At 48.8% G+C, this 18837-nt stretch overlaps 1 protein-coding gene across 1 annotated transcript in view; it reads right to left on the bottom strand.

The window, feature by feature from the left end:
• The window catches only part of GNPAT (glyceronephosphate O-acyltransferase), a 28461-nt gene that overhangs the window by 1864 nt on the left and 7760 nt on the right, over positions 1–18837 (bottom strand). The window contains exons 2-14 of the mRNA XM_054576741.1: positions 17504–17686; positions 13621–13797; positions 11649–11778; positions 9204–9331; positions 8833–8908; positions 8448–8599; positions 8200–8330; positions 6680–6903; positions 3999–4241; positions 2563–2642; positions 1681–1821; positions 505–604; positions 333–426 (exon numbers count right to left, since the gene is read on the bottom strand). Of these exons, the coding sequence (XP_054432716.1) occupies positions 333–426; positions 505–604; positions 1681–1821; positions 2563–2642; positions 3999–4241; positions 6680–6903; positions 8200–8330; positions 8448–8599; positions 8833–8908; positions 9204–9331; positions 11649–11778; positions 13621–13797; positions 17504–17686 (1859 nt within the window). The remainder of the gene's footprint in view (positions 1–332; positions 427–504; positions 605–1680; positions 1822–2562; positions 2643–3998; positions 4242–6679; positions 6904–8199; positions 8331–8447; positions 8600–8832; positions 8909–9203; positions 9332–11648; positions 11779–13620; positions 13798–17503; positions 17687–18837) is intronic.

Below are 18837 nucleotides of genomic sequence, written 5' to 3'. Positions count from 1 at the left end.
GTTTACATAGTGTACACGTATGCACATACAAATACACGTGTGCGTGTGCAAACACACACACACACACACACACACACACACAACGCTCCCCCAGATCTTGCTTATAATTCAATATTAGGCCAAAGCCGAATGCTGGCCTGAAGCACTTTCTTTCTTTGCTCCACTATCATTTTCATTCTGAACCGTGCAGAGTTGGCAGGGAGACACCTCCCGATGCAGCTCATCAGGAGGCGGGGAGGTGACGCCCATGGCTGCATCTCTCTGGACTTGGGCCACTGTCGCTAGTTGCCGCGGCCCCGCTGGCACTCACGGGAGTCTCGCATGGTACTTACACCTTCTTCTTCTCCACCGCACCTAGCCTCACCAAAACCGCTAAGGCATTTTTCTGTATGTCAGAAGACAGCGCATCGTAGCACTGCGAGGCCCCTGAAACAGAGGTGGAGGGAGGGTCGGCGGCCGTTGCTGCTCTGGCTAAAGGAGACCGCCACCAGGGCCGCGACTGACCTTCATCGAGAAGCTGGCTCGTGAACGTCCTAACTCTAGCTAAGTACTGTTTCTCGGTGAAGTAGTCTTCTTCTTCCTTCAAGAGGTATTTGCAAATGACCTGATTTTAAGAGGGAGGAGGAGAAGAACAGAGAGAGGAAAAGGGTGGTCGGATACAACGGAACAGTAGATCATGTTACATAACCTCGCTTAAGAGATAAGATGCCGTGTTAGAGCAGACTACACCCGGCCAGGTTTGAGCACAGAAAAGCCGCAGCATTTTTAAGCATGCTACTGAGCTCGTATCGCTGTTCAATTAGGGAAAAAAGTTTGCAAGAGTACTGACATTTATTAAAATATAATTTCTTACTTTAATGGGCTGCAACTTAAGTAAATTACTATCAGCTTAATTAAGCTCATGCTGCTTAGGAAGAGAGGGACCAGATTTTTTGTAACTTTACCTTTTCTCTAAAAAGACCTAATAACATGTTAGACCCTAAAATATTTGGTGATTTCTACTAAGACAAGTGCGTACAGGTAGTGACAGTGTTGCTCCAATACCCACTAAGGGCGAGACTGTGCGTGGGCTACACGGCTCCATCACAGACTGTGGCACCGGCGCCGGGGTCCCTCCCGGGCGCCCCTTGCCAGCGCACAGGCTGAAGACCACGGAGTCCTCTTCCTGCACACAGGCGGGGGCCCCTGACAGCTTCCCTCCCCCGCAGCCTGCTCCCTCTGAATGCGGGCACCATCCCTGCGGACGCAGACGCCACCCCCTGCCCCTAGTCGCTCCTTAGAGCTCTGCCAAACCTTCAGATACTTGCACTTGAACTTTTTTCCCCCTTCCAACTGACTTTATGTATCGTTCAAATCTTGCATTTCCTAAGTGCCTACTATGTATCAAACACCTTGCCAAAAGGAACACAGTGTAAGGGAAGAGCAACAAGGCTTGGGCATCACTGTGGTTACAGGAAGGCGGGCCCTCAGGTAGCACTCAGCTGCCGACCTCTCTGCCTGTCATGGACCGAGTCTCCTGCGCGCAGGGAGCGAGGTCTCGCCTGACAGGCAACATCACCCGTGCCAGCACTCGGCCTCTCCGGGTCTCCTGTTCGGCTGGGAAGACACTTGCCCTTCGGCACAGAAACATACAGGGCAGGAAAGGAGCAATAGCAGAGAACCTGTGAAAGATTTACATACCTGATAACATTCCATGAAAGGTTTAAAGAGTCCTATTAAAAATTCTAGCACAGTCTTTCCTTTCTCTGTAACTACGATGTCCCTCGTTGTCACGTGAATGGTCTCACTTTTACAAAGCAGGTGACAGCCTTCCTCAAAGTCCTGAAAGGGGAAGGAGACAGAGGGCACGGCTCAGTCAGCGCACCACTGTGTGCAGCCAGGCGCCCTCTGACCGGACCGTGAACACCAGCCACGCCCCTGGCGGGGGGGTCTGGTTGTTACTTAGTAGCCACCGCAGCATTTGTTCAAACACAGCAAACAAAAAATTTATGAGTCTGCAGAATCAGAGCCTGGGGGATGGATTCTCTTTGACTTTACAAAGCCACATCATTTCAATTTAAAAAGGCAGTGCGCACAGCGAGTCCTAAAATACTCGGACTCGCTCAGAAGCTGGAGCCCTGCCAGCGTTCTCTGTCGCATAACCCCGGCTCTGCTCAGCACAGCCTCCGGAGACCGGCCCCCTGCCGTGTGTCCCGGCCAGTCCCCGGTGCCCAGGCTCAGCCCCTGTCCGCACGGACAGCCGAAGCGGGCTCCCTCCTCTTCGAGCAGAAGGCCCTGCTCATTCCAACAAGCTGTTGACAGGAAAATGTGTGCCGGTTGGTACATTTTTTGCAAAATAGAGCTGACTGGTTCGGAGTGGCTGCTCTAACCGTTCCAAGAGTGGCCCTCTTCTCACCAATCCCTAAGTTATTGATTACACTTAACCAAGAATCAAACTAGAGCTTGCTGAGTTGTGAGTGTCCTGCCGCATCGCCCGAAGAAAGGGCAGGCACGCTGTGAGCCCACGCCCAGCGCTCAGCCTCACGCCGCGGACGGGGCTGTTCTTCGGCTGCCAGCATTTACCTGTAGCTCGTTTCCTGGAAGGAAGATGAACTCCTCCGACAAAAAACTGCGCAGGAAGCGGAAGTAACTGTAGACGTCCTCTGGAAATACATTCATTGCAGAGATCACAACATTGCTTTTGAAAATTTCAGGGAGCAGCAAGGAGTCCATGCTACCTCCCAAAATGCAACATTTCAAAGGCATTTTATTCACCCATCAGGGATTTGAATTAAGGCCCCGAATGAAAGCTATAACCTATCCAAATTTCGCCACAGAGCCAACTGTAGTCTAGCAGTTTTCATGTTGAAGCTAAATTACAGCCAAGCCTCTGATCAGTCATCTGGAATGAGCAAGACACCACACTCCTTAGAAACTAGGGAACGTCACTCTGCTGACCGCAGGCCCCCAGCAGCGAGGAGATGGGCTTCTCTGTCCCTTCTGAATGCCTATTTCCCATCTCTTGACCACATCTTCAACGCTAGAATATGCGAGCACACAACAGAAAACACTCTCTTATTCTCCTGATGTGTAGGGCTGTCTTGCCCACTGACTACAGAGGCCTCCTTCTCTTTCTGGCCTGTGCTGCGAACTTTCTCCTTAGAGACACACACACGTGCGGATGAACATCAGACACCGCCTCCAGGGCCAGGGTGTTTATATCACCCTCGAATTCGGACAATGTGTGCGCCCTTAGTTATAGATAAACTGTGATGTAAGAAAGCTCAAGCACAACTGAAATCAAGATTCAAGTTGTCTGTGTCCTGCGCTAAGTCCTCTGAACTCTCTGGGCCCAATTCCTCCCTCAGTCACAAACTGAGGGCACGAACATGGGGCCTCCGAGGCTCCTCCCACGGCCGAAGGTCCAGCTGAGTCCGGCACCTCCCTACTCCGACTTCTCCTTGGAGTCACCCACGAGCTTCGACCAACTGCTTCAGAACGTCTAGGCACAGGGCTCACCCTCCAGTAATTCGACTGTGTGGCCCAGGCAGAAACCCCCGGCCTTGGCAACAGGCTCCGGGCAACAAAAACCGTGTCCTACTCATGGGCACATCCGCGCTGTGACTAGGACACTGCTGGGCATCTGGCGGGCACTGCTGTCCTGCTGGGTGTCTGTCCATCCCGCGTGCCCGTCAGGCGAGGGAACCGCCAGGGCAGAAGGAATGCGTCTGGCTGGGGCGCGGAGAGCTCTGCTCCAGTCCCAGATCCTCCCCTCAGTGACTATGCAACTTCCTGGGCCTAATTTCCCATATTTATTAAAGGAGAGCCTTAGATTTCTCGGCAGATGGCCACGTGTTTCGGGGGAAACCTAGCGTCCGAGTGTACAGGCCCCGGCACCGGCAGGTGTGTGTGCTGCACGCTCGTGGCTGAGCATTAAAGGCGCCAAGTGTCGCCCCCCCGACGCAGAACTGAATGGCCGGGCCTCTTCCAAAATTCAGGACCACATTCCCCAAGGTTACCTTTCCTGAACCCAGGTGCCATCTGCAGCGCCAGAGCTACTAAAGAGGGGCGAACAAAAACGTTAAGCAGCTGGTTCCTGTAGGCTGAGCACATGAGGAGGGTGACGTGCCGGTGGGTGAGGCCGTCTGCCACGTCCGAGTCCCCCCTGTCCGCGTTCAGAACCACCCGGTCTCTGACGAGGCTGGCGACGTTGGCGTGCAGAAGGATGCTGGCCTGGACCACTTCGTCCGCGGGTGCGTTATCTGCACACAGGACAACGCGTTCAGGCAACCGGCAGACAAACGGGCGGCCGCTGCGGGGCCTCCTGCCGTCGGCGCTGGCGGCCCGACCTGCCGAGTCGGATGCCAGCTTCTCGCCTCGGTTTCTACCGATTGCGCTGATGACCTTCTGTATGAAGGATACTTTATTTACTTTAATTATTGTTTTTAATTCTCACCCGAGGATATTGATGAGAGAGAGGGCGAGAGAGAGAGGGAACCAAGACATTGACTGGTTGCCTCCTGTATGCTCCCCGGCCAGGGATCGAACTCGCAACCTAGGCGTGTGCCTTGCCTGGGACTCAAACCTGCACCTGCTGCTGTACAGGGCAATGCTCCAACCAGCTGCGCCACACCGACCAGGGCTGCATGGAGTGCTTTAAAAGTTCTATTTCAAAAATCAAACTCTCTCGCTAAGGACATGTAACATACCCAACCCAAATTTGACAGCCATTCCAAAATTTCTATCAGTTCCCACTCTGAAAACAAATACTTCCTCAAGGACCAAGGGTACCAAAGTTTTATAAGAGCTTCAAGTCACCTGACTAGAAAAATCATAATATGTGAATTTAATAATGCTATGAGAAGAAAGCCTATACGTACATATTAAAACATGCTACACACACACACACACACACACACACACACACACACACACACACCTCCCTCCCCCGCTTTGCTTAGACCAATTCCAAGGTGGCAAGAATATCACTTTGCAACTTTACAGGGAACCAAAGGGCGACGCAAAGCGAGCCCCCCAGCTTCAGGCCTCCCTGAGCACAGAGGGTCGCGGCAGGGGTTCCCTGGTTTTCCCGCATCGGAGGCAGCTGAAGACGTGGGCCCACAACAGCGCAGGTAACCCGTCGGCAGGTGCCATGCGGCCCTGGAGCTGACAGAGGAGTTCAGAGCACAGAGGTGTAATGAAGACACGGTGACGTTCAGCAAGTGTTCCTGGCAGGCACATGGTTCCCCTGCTAATGCGCCTCATCACAGCTTGCTGGTGGGAACGACACAGTGCATGATGGTACAGTGTGGGGCAGACGTAGGCTTGCAGTTGTTTGTGTGGAAAGTAATAATGAAAAAATAATAATACCAGGGCCAACTGTTTCACGGACTCACAACGGGAAACCTAATTTTGCCCCACCCTGTATTGTATATGATACATTTTACGTATATAATACAATATGATGTTATATAATGATACATATCATAAAAAGCTCTAGATATGAGAGTTTAGGACTATGGAATAATTTGATTAAAAATAAAAAAGTGAATATACTTTACATTCTAAATTAGAAATGCTGTTTAATCACACCACACTATTACTGTATTTATATACCAATGGATTCTCCCTTTATAATAATTAAGAGTTATTTTAGTGGCCAAGTAGCTATTCTTAGCTATGGATTGGCCACGTGTTCATCGCATCTTGAAAAAGTGACATGACTTAGAAAGACAGGCGTCTGTCTGTCCTCATGTTCCCGGGCCAAATGTGAGTTACGAGGTTGGCCGTCTTACGACTTTCTACCTCGTGTTAGAATCAGCACGCCCTCTGCCCCCTATTAGAAACACTGAGAACTGACACCTAATTCATCTTTACTTCCTGGCGGTGACCGACACTCAGCAGATGGCCTCTTCGGTCAGCAGTCCCTCCATGATGCCGCTCAGCTCCGCCCGCGTGGCCCAGGCCTCTGAGGTTCTCGTCTGGCACAGCGCCCTTCCCGCGTGCCTCCCTGTCCCCACCCCGCAGTCCACCTTGAAACTGATGCCAGGCTGTTTTCTAAAGGAAGGTGGCCCTCCGTCCTTGCTTAAAATCTGCGACTGCTTCGCATAACCTACGCACTGCAGTGCAGACCCCGCGGCACGCAGGCCGGTGGGATCCAGCGGCTGTCCAGGTGCCTGGCTGTTCCTAAGTTCCTGGTCTTAAAAGGACCGCATAGCCAGCTGCAGTCTCTATAATCTTAAATCAAGGAGACTGAAAACAACTTGAGCTAATTATTGTCGTACACACCCCAACTCCCAGCATGGTATTCATAACTCCAGTGAAGTTTTCACAGTCATTATTAATATCTACAATCCAGTGAGGCAAACGGGTTACGAGTACCATATGGTTTAAAAAGAGCTGCATACGGGGGGAAGCTATGTGAAGTACAACAGAATTCACTGTCTTCTCCCCTCCACTAGGTGCCCAGGAGGTTGTATTCTGGTCCTCAGGACACAGCCCCGTGGGGAGAAACAACGTGTAAACAATTATTCTCAGAAAAACCAATGTCCTGTAGCGATAAGGACAGAGGAGGTTTTCTTTCTCTCCGAACAATGCTTTGCTCTAAGTTCTAGGCAGGGTTTTCATGTCTGGGCTACAGCTTTTCCAAATGAAGAAATAAAGAAGCCACATTCTCATCCCGTATGGTCCACATACGTACCCGGCCAAACGAGAAAGCCCCCGAAGGCCTGGGCTAAGCCTTTCAGCCACAGAGTCTTTTCCACCAGAGCGTCGAAGTCCATGGACGGCTGGTTCTGCAGCAGGACAGCAACGACAAGGACCCACGGGCTCAGCACCAGGTTCTGGATCTGCATAAGCTGCACTTTGTAGGCGACCTCGGTGACGAAGGCATGCACGTCCTCCGACTGCTTCTGAGGAATATACCTGAAAGGCAGAACGCAGGGCAAGTTACAGTTCTGCTGCCAAGACAAGTGCGAAGGGAGAGGGGACGGGAGGGGACAGGACCCTGGAAGGCTTCTCAGACTTCCTGCCAACCAAGTTCTCCCAGGTCACCTTGCAGGATGCCCTCCTTTGCTTTACTCTCTCCACAGGTCTTCAGGCGGGGTCTTCGCAGGTGATAAAAACACTCAAGGAAACAGGGTCCTATTCTCTCTGCGTCTGTCGCTTCCTCAGTAGGCCAGACCCCTTCCGGACGACCGAGCAGAAGGGACCACCTGTCATCCCCAGGCCCGCAGGACCGAGACCACCTCTCGGGACCACGTGCATCCAGTCGTGGGGTAACTGCTCATGTCTGCACTGGACAGACGTCCAGTTTGCCTCACGGCCACGCTGTCCTCCTGAGAAGCCTCAGGGCGCCCGCCCAGTACTGCCACGACCCTCGCCCCACAGGGTCCTCAAGCATGGTCACCAAACTGATCAGATGACACTGGGAACCCACAGAGTTGGCTGGGGCAGGAAGTCACACCTGACCTAAGAGCGAGCCGTCTAAGAGGTGGCTTCATATAAAAGCTGTGGCCGGTGACGGCGCCCTGTACTAGTAACAGCGCAATCTGAGGTCTGCAGGGAGCAAGCCCGTGACGACAAAAGCGGGCACCTGCCCTGAGGGCTCACGGCGCTGCCAGCGAGGCCCCTGGCTGCCGTGGGGCTGCCGGGGGCGCCGATATATTATGAATGATGTCGCGGTCCCGTGCTCCCTGGCCGGGCAGATGCCTTCTGTCTCTCTTGCTTCCCCAGGTCTACTGCTCTTAATTAAGGAAACCTAAATGTGTATCCCACCTGCTTCGTGAAAGAACCTAATTCATTTTCTTGCCCATAAAACTTTACCCTTCTCGAGAACAGGAAGTCACTCCCATTCGTTATTATTATACGTTCCTGTCCGGGGTCCAAACGAATACTCAGCGCATGCGCTGGCTGGCCGCCATCGCCGACCACTCCCACACAGTCCCGGGAACAGCGCGTGCTTCTTCCCACTGTTCAGCTAGTTGGGCACTGGCTCCCCTGAGAAGAATGAACACTGTCTGACCTTGCATTTTTGACATCTATATCCCGCAGCTAATTGTTTTTGGCAAGCACATAATTCTCTAATTGAGGCTTTGTGCTTTCCCATTGTGTAATCTCAATAACTAAGATTCAGTTCCAGAGGTAGCCCAGAAAAACAATTCACGCTTTCCGGTTCTCATCCTTGTTTCTGTATCAGTTACGAAAATACCAGCCTTGCACCTGGGAACCAAGTTATATGGGCTTCGGCTCATCCTGCCAGCCGCCAGGGATCGCAGTGACAGGGGGTCTCCGAAGTACACGTGGATGTTGCCAAAATTTTCAGAGAGAATCTTCCTGGCTTTCAGTAGTCCCTAACCATATCACAACAGGGGAAAAGGAAACAAAAAGAAAATTAGGAAATCAGTTGATGCGTCAACTGGCATTTCCTCTAAATTCCAATAAAATCTGGTTGGCCATCCTTTACGTACAGTTGTCGATTCTTTCGGCTTAGGAACCCCAAGAAGCTCATACACATAAAGAGTTTCTTCCAATATCTTATCATAACTGATGCTAATTGGAACAAGGTAGGTGTCAAAAACTTCTCTTTTGAAAAATGGTTCCATCACAATATTCAGAAGACCTGTAAACGTAGGGAGAAACGGTTTTTCATAAATATCAAAGAGTCTGAAAACAAGAGTACAGAAACAGGAATATACTAAAAGTGTCCATTATATGCCAAGCCCATGAACAATTACACTTACAAAGAAAACAGTACCTTGCAAAAAAAGTGTCAAGTCCCACTTAGCAGCTAATGTGACACCGGACCTAGAGCCTTTGGCCTTGTGTTTTCCCTGTGGTCTGTAAGTGACCTACCAAACTTAGGGGTCAATGTCTTGGCAGAGCGGCTTCTTGTCCCTTCGAGGAAAAATTCAACAGGAGCAAAACCATTCTTTAAAGAGAAAACACAAACAAACAAAACAAAACACAAAACCCATTGCCTATGCTCCAAGTGAGGAATGCTTCTCCTGCTTCCCTCCCCCGCTCCTGCCCAGCCCTGTGAACACGTGCGGTGCACAGGGAAACTGCAGCAGAGCAAACAGCCCGCCGCGTTCCGCACGCTCCTTCAGGGGAAGGTGATGCCTGCGCGGCCCGTTGGGAAGTGAAGAATCTAAACAAGATCTCATAGCAAACTTCAGTGAGAAGGAAGCAGAGCTTGAAAGTACTTGGCAGTCGTCTGTGCTTACCCGTAACATGGTTTTTACGTATTCGGAGAACACAGCCCAGTAGAGTCTGTCGCCGCCGAAGGTGCGCCGCATGAAGAAGGCGCCCGACATCCGCAGCAGCTCCCCAACCATTTTCATCCCTAGGAAGTCTAAACCGCAAAGAAGGGTCAATATTGACTCACAGAGCTGCCACTTTCTATAAAAGTCTAAACTCAAACTCTATTAAGAAAGGTTTCACGAATGTAAGACACCCCATGGTATTAATAATGATACTTTCCGAGGTTAAAATCCCCAAGAAGAGACATCTAATAGCATTTTGGAGAAGGGAGCCTGCGGGCAGGTGCTCGCCAGGAGGTTGCCTTGGGCCTCCATGCACCTCTGAGTTTACAGCCGGACCAGCCAGAGGCAGAGGGTAAGAGCAGGCAACGTGACAGCTGTGACCGATGTCGTCACGCTGACTCCCTCAGGCAGCGCTCCGCTGAACTCGAGGCCAGCGCGTGCCCTCCGCGCCCTGGGCGGCCAAGCCACACAAGCTCTCACGTTCCTTTTCCCCCATCCGGTAAAAACATCCACCTTCTTTTAGAGGCACAGATTTGACAGAGCAAGCCCGGAGTAACGGGAGAGGATCTGTCATCGGTTTTACAATAGTCCTTTTCTTTTTCCCTAATTTTCCAATAAGCTCCTCACATGTCTATACAGATGAAAATGCTTTTAAAGTGCTTAAGTCCCAGCAGATTTTTTACCTCACTGTTCACTGCATTCATTAACAAAGGTACACGTTTAAACCCGCTTCCTTGGCTGCCTTGAAAGATGATACATAAATAATTTACTTGCCTTAGCAACACTACTTTTGGGAATCACTACTACCGGAATAAAAGCATTGCTATAAAAACATATTGTGAAACTGTTTGTAACAGCAAACCTAAAGCATTACACATCTACGCTACTGAATACTACATAGCTACTAAAAATTTTAGACATGAAGTTGAACTCTTATCTAGCACGATGTACAATAATGAACTCAAAATGGACCGAAGACCTAAATGTAATACCTAAAACTATAAATCGTTTAGAAGAAAGCTTGATGTCATTTGATTTGGCCATGTCTTCTTGGATATAACACCAAAAACACAGAAAACAAAAGAAAAAAAAAACAGATAATGGACTATATCACAATTAAAGACTTCTCTGCATCAAAGGACACAATCAACAGAGGAAAGTTGACCCGCGGAATGGGCAGATAACTGCAAATCACATATCTGACAAGGGGCTGATATCCAGACTATATAAAGAATTCCTACAATTCAACAAGAAGAAAAATAAACAAGGGAATTTAAAAATGAGCAAAGGACTTGAATAGGTATTTATCTTAAGAAGATATAGTAACAGCCAACAAGCATATGAGAAGATGCTCCATATCACATCACTAGGGACTGCAAAACTTCACACCAATTAGGATGGCTGTTTTAGACACACACACATGCACAACAGAAAATAACACGTGCTGGGGAGTTTGGGGAGACACTGAAACCTTGTGTGCTGCTAGTGGGAAAGGAAAATGGCACAACCGCTATAGAAAACAACATGGGGGTTCTCAAAAAATTAAAAATAATATTGCCATAGAACCCAGCAATGCTACTTCTGGGAATACACTGGAAGAATTGAAAGCAGAGACTCAAACAGATAGTTGTACATCTGTGTCCACAGCAGCATTATTAACAACAGCCAAAAAAGCAGAAACGACCCAACTGGCCATCAGTGGATGGATGGATAACAAAATGTGATGTGTACATGCAGTGGAGTATTATACAGCCTTAAAGAGGAAGAAAATTCTGACACAAGCTACAACGTGGGTGAACCTTGAAAACATTAGTGAATGTGCTGAGTGAAATAAGCCAGTCACACAAGGACAAATACTGTGTAATTCCACTAATATGAGGTGTGCAGAGTCAAATCCAGACAGAACAGAATGGCTGCCAGGGGCTCGGGGGAGCACCCGACGGGGAGTTACAGGTTAGCGGAGCCGGAGCTTCAGCCTGGCGAGAGGAGGTGGCGGCGACGGCAGCACAGCGACGTGACTGCACTTAATTAGCGCCACTGAACCGTGCGTTGGAAGTGGTTAAGGTGCAAGTGTTATGTTCTGTGTATTTCACTACAACTTAAAAATATATTGAATAAATTTAGATTGACTTATCAGCCTGTAGTCATTAATATATTATCAAATTAAACAAAGCAAAAGGCAGGTGACACATAAAGGGAGTATCATGCCCTCTTTCAACCCCAACCAGAAACTCTACGTGCACAGCGCTTGCACCTGCGCCAGCGCAGCGCAGCGGGCACGGCGGCACCCTGCGCCGCAGCGGGGAGGCTCCCCTCACAGCCCCTCCCGCACCGGGGCATGGGTGACGTCGGTCCAGCGCACGCTGTGATTTTTACAACTGAAAAAGGTAGGAAAGCAGTACGTACCCATTCCTGCTGCTATGACCGGTACGGGCAAGTCGTAGTTGTACAAAAGGAAGGAGAGTATCAGAAAGTCGATGTAACTCCGGTGACTGGGCAGCAGGACGACCGGATGCTCCTGGATGGCTCGCTGGAGCTTTAGAATAAAAGAGGCGACATTTTAATAATTTCAGTTTTCTTTTTCTTTTAATTGAATTTATTGGGGTGACACTGGTTAACAAAAGTATACCCAACTCTACAATAATCATGGTTTTCCTATTATTGAAATCATATCTCAAATGAGAACCTGGGAGAGTGTGGGTGTGCACAGAGGGAACACTAACACTGTCTTTCTGCTTCTCCTACTATACACACGACACTTACTTCAGAGTTCTCGTTGAACAGTCTCATGTCAGGCAAAAGTATTACAAGCGTAAATTTTTATGGATCCTAGGATAACGGCGATGGTCACTAAGGTGTGTTCGTTGGGCCTCATACGAAGCGTTTTATGTGCCAAGCATTTACACACGTTGTTTAATGCCGCGCGTTGATGAAGGGCCTGAGCCGCCTTGCGCTGCCATGGGCGTGTGTCTAATAAATGGCAGCACCGGGAAAAGAGCTGCAGTCACTCTGAATCAGAACGCCAGCTGTGCACTGCTGCCAGGCTGGCCGCCCACGGGAAGAGAGTAAACTTCCCTCGTGGAGAGAGAGCCTGTGAGATTTCAGGACAAACGAGAGGAACGATCTTGCCAGGGAGAAGGGGTGCCGCGGGGCTGGGAGGGATGCATCTGAGCTTCCGATTCTGCTCCTCAGGCCGTCGACCTCAGCGCCGGCCACTGGCATCGATGGGTTGCCTGTTTTCCTGAAATCCGAGTATGACTAACTGAGGCAAGTGGTTACGGTGTAAGTGTTATGTCCTGCGTATTTTACCACAACCTAAAAATACACTGAGGAAATTTAGTCCCAGTTAAGACATGGCCAGCCAACATGCCCTGGCCCAAAACACAGGCCGATCCTTCTTTGGCAGAGGTCTGGCGACCAAGTCAGCAACCTAAAAAGAGTCATAGGGAAAAAAGTTGAGGAAAGTTTCTCCTCACAGGAAAAAGCAAACAAATAATAGAAGTGATGGAATGAGAAAAATCACCATTTTGGCAATCATTACGGTAATAACTGATTTGGGGGAAAAAATCAGTGATAATTCTGAAAGTATCTCTCCACAAGGTACTCACTAATTACAAAGGGAAAAATATTAACTTTACAGTGGAGCAGCCTGGCAAGTGCCGAGTACCGCCTTGACCAACTGCGGCAAGTGCGCCTCCCCTGCAGTGGGACAGACAGACGTCACGGATGCTGCTCTGATGCCGAGGACACGATGACGCCTCAGAGGTGTGCTCCGAGTCTAAGAGTGAGAAGACACCGCTCTAACCCAAATCAAGGAGCGCTGCAGAATAACTGGTTTGCTGTCTTCAAAAATAGTATCATGAAACACAAAGACTAAGGAACGGTCCCAGACTGAGAGCCTGCAGCGATGGGGAAGCGGAAGGTGACAGCGTGTGGGCGGGGCTGTCTTTCCCTGTGCGGCTAGAACGGGGCAGCGGGTGACCCGTGACTGAGGCCGTGTGAGTACTCTTGTGTTAACGTGAGTTTGCTTATGTTGGTAACTGCACCATCAGAGAATGTCCTGTTTACAGGGAAGACACACCAGAACGCTGAGGAAAGGGCAAAGGAAATGCAGGGGATCCACGGGAGGCCGATGTAGAGTTGGTTTTAGTTCTGTAACTTTGTGAGCGCCTGGCGTCCGCTTCGTCTGTCAGTCTTACCTAAGTAGGTTAGTCTGAAGGTCAAAGGGGCAAGCACCGTCCTCCGGAGGCAGAGCCTCTCCTGCCAGACGGAGGCCTGATGACCAGGCCTGCCCGCTTAGTGCAGGGCGAGGAGTCGCGGAGCGGGCCGAGCGGTGAGGGGGTGAAGAACGGACTGTTTTTTACAAAGCAATACTCACTTTCTGAATACCTTCTTCATTTACACACACTTTTGAGAAAATCTGTTTAAATATTTTGCTAAGGGCAAAGGCAAAAAACCGGATGACTCCCAGACGCAGCTTGTGGCTCATTTCATCCAAGATCTGAGACGCCTCCTCTCGGAGGGTGTCCGCGGACTGGAGGGACTCCTTGGAAAGCTGAAAGGAAAGAGAAAGCAGGGTTACATTCTAAAAAAAGAAGCCAGAGCTATTTTTACTCAAATCGGTTCTAAATGGACCGATATTTTTAAACTCAAAAATGGTACGTTTTCTCCTTAATTTAAATGGACACAGTTTATTTTCCAACAAAACCAAAGTAGATAAATGATCCTAGTTAGACAAGTTTAAAGACGAGAGATTCAAGGAGCATCGGCTTTGCCGGACAGCATCTGGGAGCCAGGAGAACATCCCACCTCTCCAATTGACGTGTTAATAAGCTTACACCCAGGAGCCAGGGCCCTAGATCTACATTTAGCTGAACCTTTCAGGAGACTCAGCACTTCATCTGCTCGCTCAGTGCCATTACAAGGTAATACTCAAGGTTAAAGGACAAGGTCACACTGAAATACCACCCACGCTACATCAGATATACGGGATACGGGCACAGACCCCCAAACTCTCAAAGGATAATTAGTGGAATCAACCATCTCACAAGGGAACCCTCTCTTGTTTTAAAGATTTTATTTATTTTTAGAGAGAGGGGGAGGGAGGGAGGGAGAGAGGGAGAGAAACATTATCGGTTGCCTCTCACATGGCCCCAGCCTGGAACCTGGCTGGCAACTCAGGCGTGTGCCCCGAGCAGGAAGCAAACCGGTGCCCTTTCAGTTTGTGGGACAACGCCCAACCCACTAAGTCACACCAGTCAGGGCACTGCTCTAATTTTAATAACCTCAAACCTACCTGCCAAAATCCTTGTGTGAGAATGTAACTATTTTTGATACTCAAACCGTAGCTCCTGTCAGTTTAACAGTGCTTTCCCCTGGGCACATCTGGACTTTTAGCAAGAGAACCATTAAAGTCAGGGTATTATGATCACTTAAAGGTCTTTTTAACAGACCACTGATTGAGTGAGAAATATTTGGCAAATCATAACAAATGGCTCTCCAGAGACAGGAACAAGGAACAATCTTTTCTATTCGTAAAAGGAGCTGCCAGCATGCTTTGTGCCACTAAAGGGGTACTTTCCCTCAGGAGACAGTCCTTAGAAGGCTCACGGATCACCAGATCGCGTCCACCAGCCACAGTGTCATGCCTAGGCCGCGGAGGCCTCCATGGCGACGTCTCCAGAAACCCAGAGAGGGGGCCGCGTCATCTGCAAGGGTGTGACAGCCTCGGTGAACAGGGAAGCGGGACTGGGAGCACAGACCACAGCTAACGAACACGGGGGCAGGGCGACACCGGAGCTGGCTACGCAGGGGACCACAGCTTCTCCTCATGGGCCGACTCTCCTCACACAAAAAAACTGTGCCTTCACTAGTGCTTCTTTAAAAGCACACTTTTACAGAGCTATTTAGTATCGGACACAGAAAAACAATCACATAGGGAAGCATTTATTTGAGGTTTAACATGAAATCATACAAATAAAATTCGTGTAAACACAAACCCACATTGAATCGTAACATAGATAACAAAGGAAGAAGTAAAAACAGAACGGGCAGCCATACACAGTCGGACACAGTTGTGTCATGTACACTAGAAAGTCTTCTACAAAAGAGTCACCTTAGAGCAACAGAGGACCAGTTTTCAACGGCGCCCTGCAAGGCGGGCTGCTCGAGCAGTCCCCGGCTGTTTTCTCCCGTGTCCCCCTGTAGCATGGCTGCGCCCGGAGACGCCCTGCCCTAAAGCGCTCTGTTGGCCGCTGTAGCCTGCACAGCCCAGTCCACCTCCACCGTCCCCGAGGCGACGCCCAGTGTGATCAGAGCCTCGAGTTGTGGTCGCTGTCACAGGCACTACTGTAATCTCCAGGCTGTGGATCGTAACAGTTACTAAATCCTCGGTCCCAGTGTCGGCCCTGACCTCAGCCACTGGCACCGTGCCTGCGCGGTTGTTGTTGTTGCTGCCTGTGTACCTCTTTGGGTTGGGCAACTGTGATTTCACGCTTCCCAGAAGCAATCTGACGATGCCTGCTTTCTAACAATTTCTTTACTGGCTCCTCATCCATATGTGTGATAAAACAAAAACCTTTTCTTTCACTTGTTTTTGTATTCAGGGGAAGTTCAATATTTTCAGTCCTTCAAAGGCTCCAAAATATTCTTTAATTTGTTCTTTAGAAATATCTGGGTTCAATCCACCCACAAAAAAAAACCTTTTTTGGGGGGATTCCTTCTCTTTTTTTTTTTTAAATTTTCACCTGAGGATATCTTCATTGATATTAGAAAGAGAGGAAGGGAGAGAAAGAAACATTGAAGTGAGAGAGAACTATCAATTGGCTGCCTGTACACAGACTGGGGATTAAACTGGCAATGTAGGTATGTGTTCTCATCGGGAATTGAACCTGCAACCTTTGGGTGTATGGGACTATGCTCCAACGGACTGAGCCAGCCAGCCAGGGCAGGGGTCCCTTCCCTTTTAAAGCTTTGGCAGCGTCTTTGAAAAGCACAGATACAAATCCTCTTGATCTTCTGGTGATGGGATCTGTTTTAATTGTGTGGTCTACAACTCCCCAAATTGAGACAAACGTCGGTCAAATCCTTCTAGCCTGTATCCCAGCTCAAGCCTCCAGTAAACGTTTTGCCCTCATCCCGCTGACTCTCGTCCGCGCGGATCTTGGCTCCCTCTGCGAGCCCCCCCGCGGTGCCGTGCTCCTCCACGTCCACCGTGGCGGTGGAGTTGTCAGTCAGGAGGCGCTGGCACACAGCTCAAGTTGCGGCAGCAGCAGTGGCTCAAATGTCTTCAGTCTGTCCATTTCTCTGTTTCTACAACCACTTAGCAGTCCTGGAACTATGATCCCACAAAGGGATTATGGCAAGAGCATTGTAAGTAGATTTCTTGTCTCCATTTAGCAAAATGTGTTTCTAAAACATAAATGGATCACACCCACTACAACTTGAAATCTCTCAGTGGCTTTGCACAAAATTCAATTCCTCCATGGGGTCAACACAGCCCTTCGGGACACAGGCCCTGCTCTCCTCCCCAGTCTCAATTCTTACTGTTGCTCCTTCTTTTCTTCTTTGGTCTGGTCATACGAAACTGCTTTTAGTGCTGCGAATATGCACGTTCTCTGGTCCATGAAATAAGTTGGTGGTCCCCAAACTCTGCCACACTCTGGAATTGCCTCGGCTTCTTTAAAGGCTACCGACGGCCAGCTTCCTTCCCCTGACATTCTGATGTGGTTTGTGTATGGGGTGAGATCAATGAGCAGGAATTTTAAAAGCTCCCAAGTAATTTTAATGTGCAGTGAGGTTTGAAACCATGGCGAAGAGTCACCAGTATTTGCTCAGCCAGAAATACTCTTTTCACCCACTCCGCCTCGAATGCCCCTAATCATGTCAGGCCTCATTAAAAAAAAAAAAAAAAATCCCTCTCTAACTCTCTACCCAAAATTAGCTCCCATGTCACTAGTGGGACTGCACAGTAGGCTCCCACCAGCATGTCCTGTACCCAATTGATGAGACAACTGTCATCGTTCCCTATCAGGCTGCACACTTCAGAGTTCAGAGGTCAAGAGCTTCGCTCAGCTTGCTCACCGCTGGTCCCCCTGTCTAGCCGAGAGGCTAACACACATTACAGCTATGGCTAACGCTGGATGAATGTGCCAAATATAGCGAAAAGGATATATTAAAGATAGCAAAATACAGTCATAGGATCGAGAAGGGAAAGAACTTGTTGACAAGGAGCAAATCGGGCTGAAGAGGGAATCGCTCACCTGTGCAATGACATAGAACACCTCTTCAGAATTGAGGACGCTACACTTAATATCGCTGGGCTGGCACGGGACCATCGCCTTATACAGAAGAGGCGTGTAGCACTTCATCGCGAATTTCAAGTCGCTGACATGCCTCCTCTCCTCTAAAATGTCTTCAAACTCATCCCACTTTTTGAGCTCCTTCTGTGGATAAGGCAAATGAGAGAAAGCAATGCACACACTGTAAAATAAATTAGGGAAGATCAGGGACTATACCTGGAAGGTTTCGTTTTTACCAAAATTCTTATTCTGTGACATATGAACAAGAGCAGAGTGATCAGATGTTAGATTTTCATATACCAAGAAAAAGGGTAATTGGGATCAATACACCGATATTGAATAATCACAATATTTTTTATTTTTATATTTCTGACTGCTATCTTTGTAAAGCCAGGGCCCCTTTGGGAAGGTTAACAAAGAGCAAAGATGAGACAGTAAGCTGCAGAATAATCTGACCAATTTTATAAGGTTTCGTCAATCACTTTGATAAACTTGCTCTGTCTGCTTTTCCAACTTAGCTTTAAAAATTAAATCGAAGCATACATTAGAAACACAAAATTTTGTCCAATTGAATAAAACTACATGGGTGCCAACAAAAGGAAGATTCACTCGAGAAGCAAGTGCTCCCACACAGGCTGCGAGAGCCGTCTGCCTCGGCTGCGATTCAGCTTCTACCCACAGCTCCCGAAATGGCTGCTAATCAGGCTGCTAATGACTTCTGCACTGTTACTTCTTAAAAGTTCCTTCTTCTGATTACAAAAGCCACAAGAGTAACAAAAATTATAGCTAACACGCATAGCTGCTTACTAAATGTCAGGCACTAGTCTAAGAACTTTATACCCATTAAAGAACAATCCTATTTTTAAATGCTAAAACCTGTTTTAAAAAGGAACAACCCTCACAACAAACCCATGAAAGCTCTGAGGCAGGATTATTACTCTCGTCTTACAATGGGGAAGCCAAGGCACAGGGAAGGGACCCCAGGGCTCGCGAAGGCGGGGAGGAGATCCGCGCTGGAGGCGAAGGTCTTCACAGGCCTTGCTGCTACCTGCCACCCCACCACTGACCCGTGTGTAATTCTGGAGACTTGGAAACATGAAGACATATAAGCAAGTGAAAACTGCCCACAATTTTACACCCCAGGAATAACTACTCTTAACCTTGTTTCTTTATTTTTTCACTCATAGATATGCAAATACACGTTTTTAAAGTTCAAAACATGGACTATACTCAGTTTATCTTGCCTCTTTGACTATATTGAGGACTTCTCTATTAAATATTTATTTAAAACATTT

This window comes from Pteronotus mesoamericanus, unplaced genomic scaffold, assembly GCF_021234165.1.
Source record: "Pteronotus mesoamericanus isolate MK-2021 breed Mesoamerican mustached bat unplaced genomic scaffold, CSHL_Meso_final contig_347, whole genome shotgun sequence".
In the NCBI taxonomy this organism is placed as follows: Eukaryota; Metazoa; Chordata; class Mammalia; order Chiroptera; family Mormoopidae; genus Pteronotus; species Pteronotus mesoamericanus.
The sequence above is the reverse complement of the archived record's forward strand: the minus strand, read 5'-3'. Positions and strand labels throughout refer to the sequence as shown.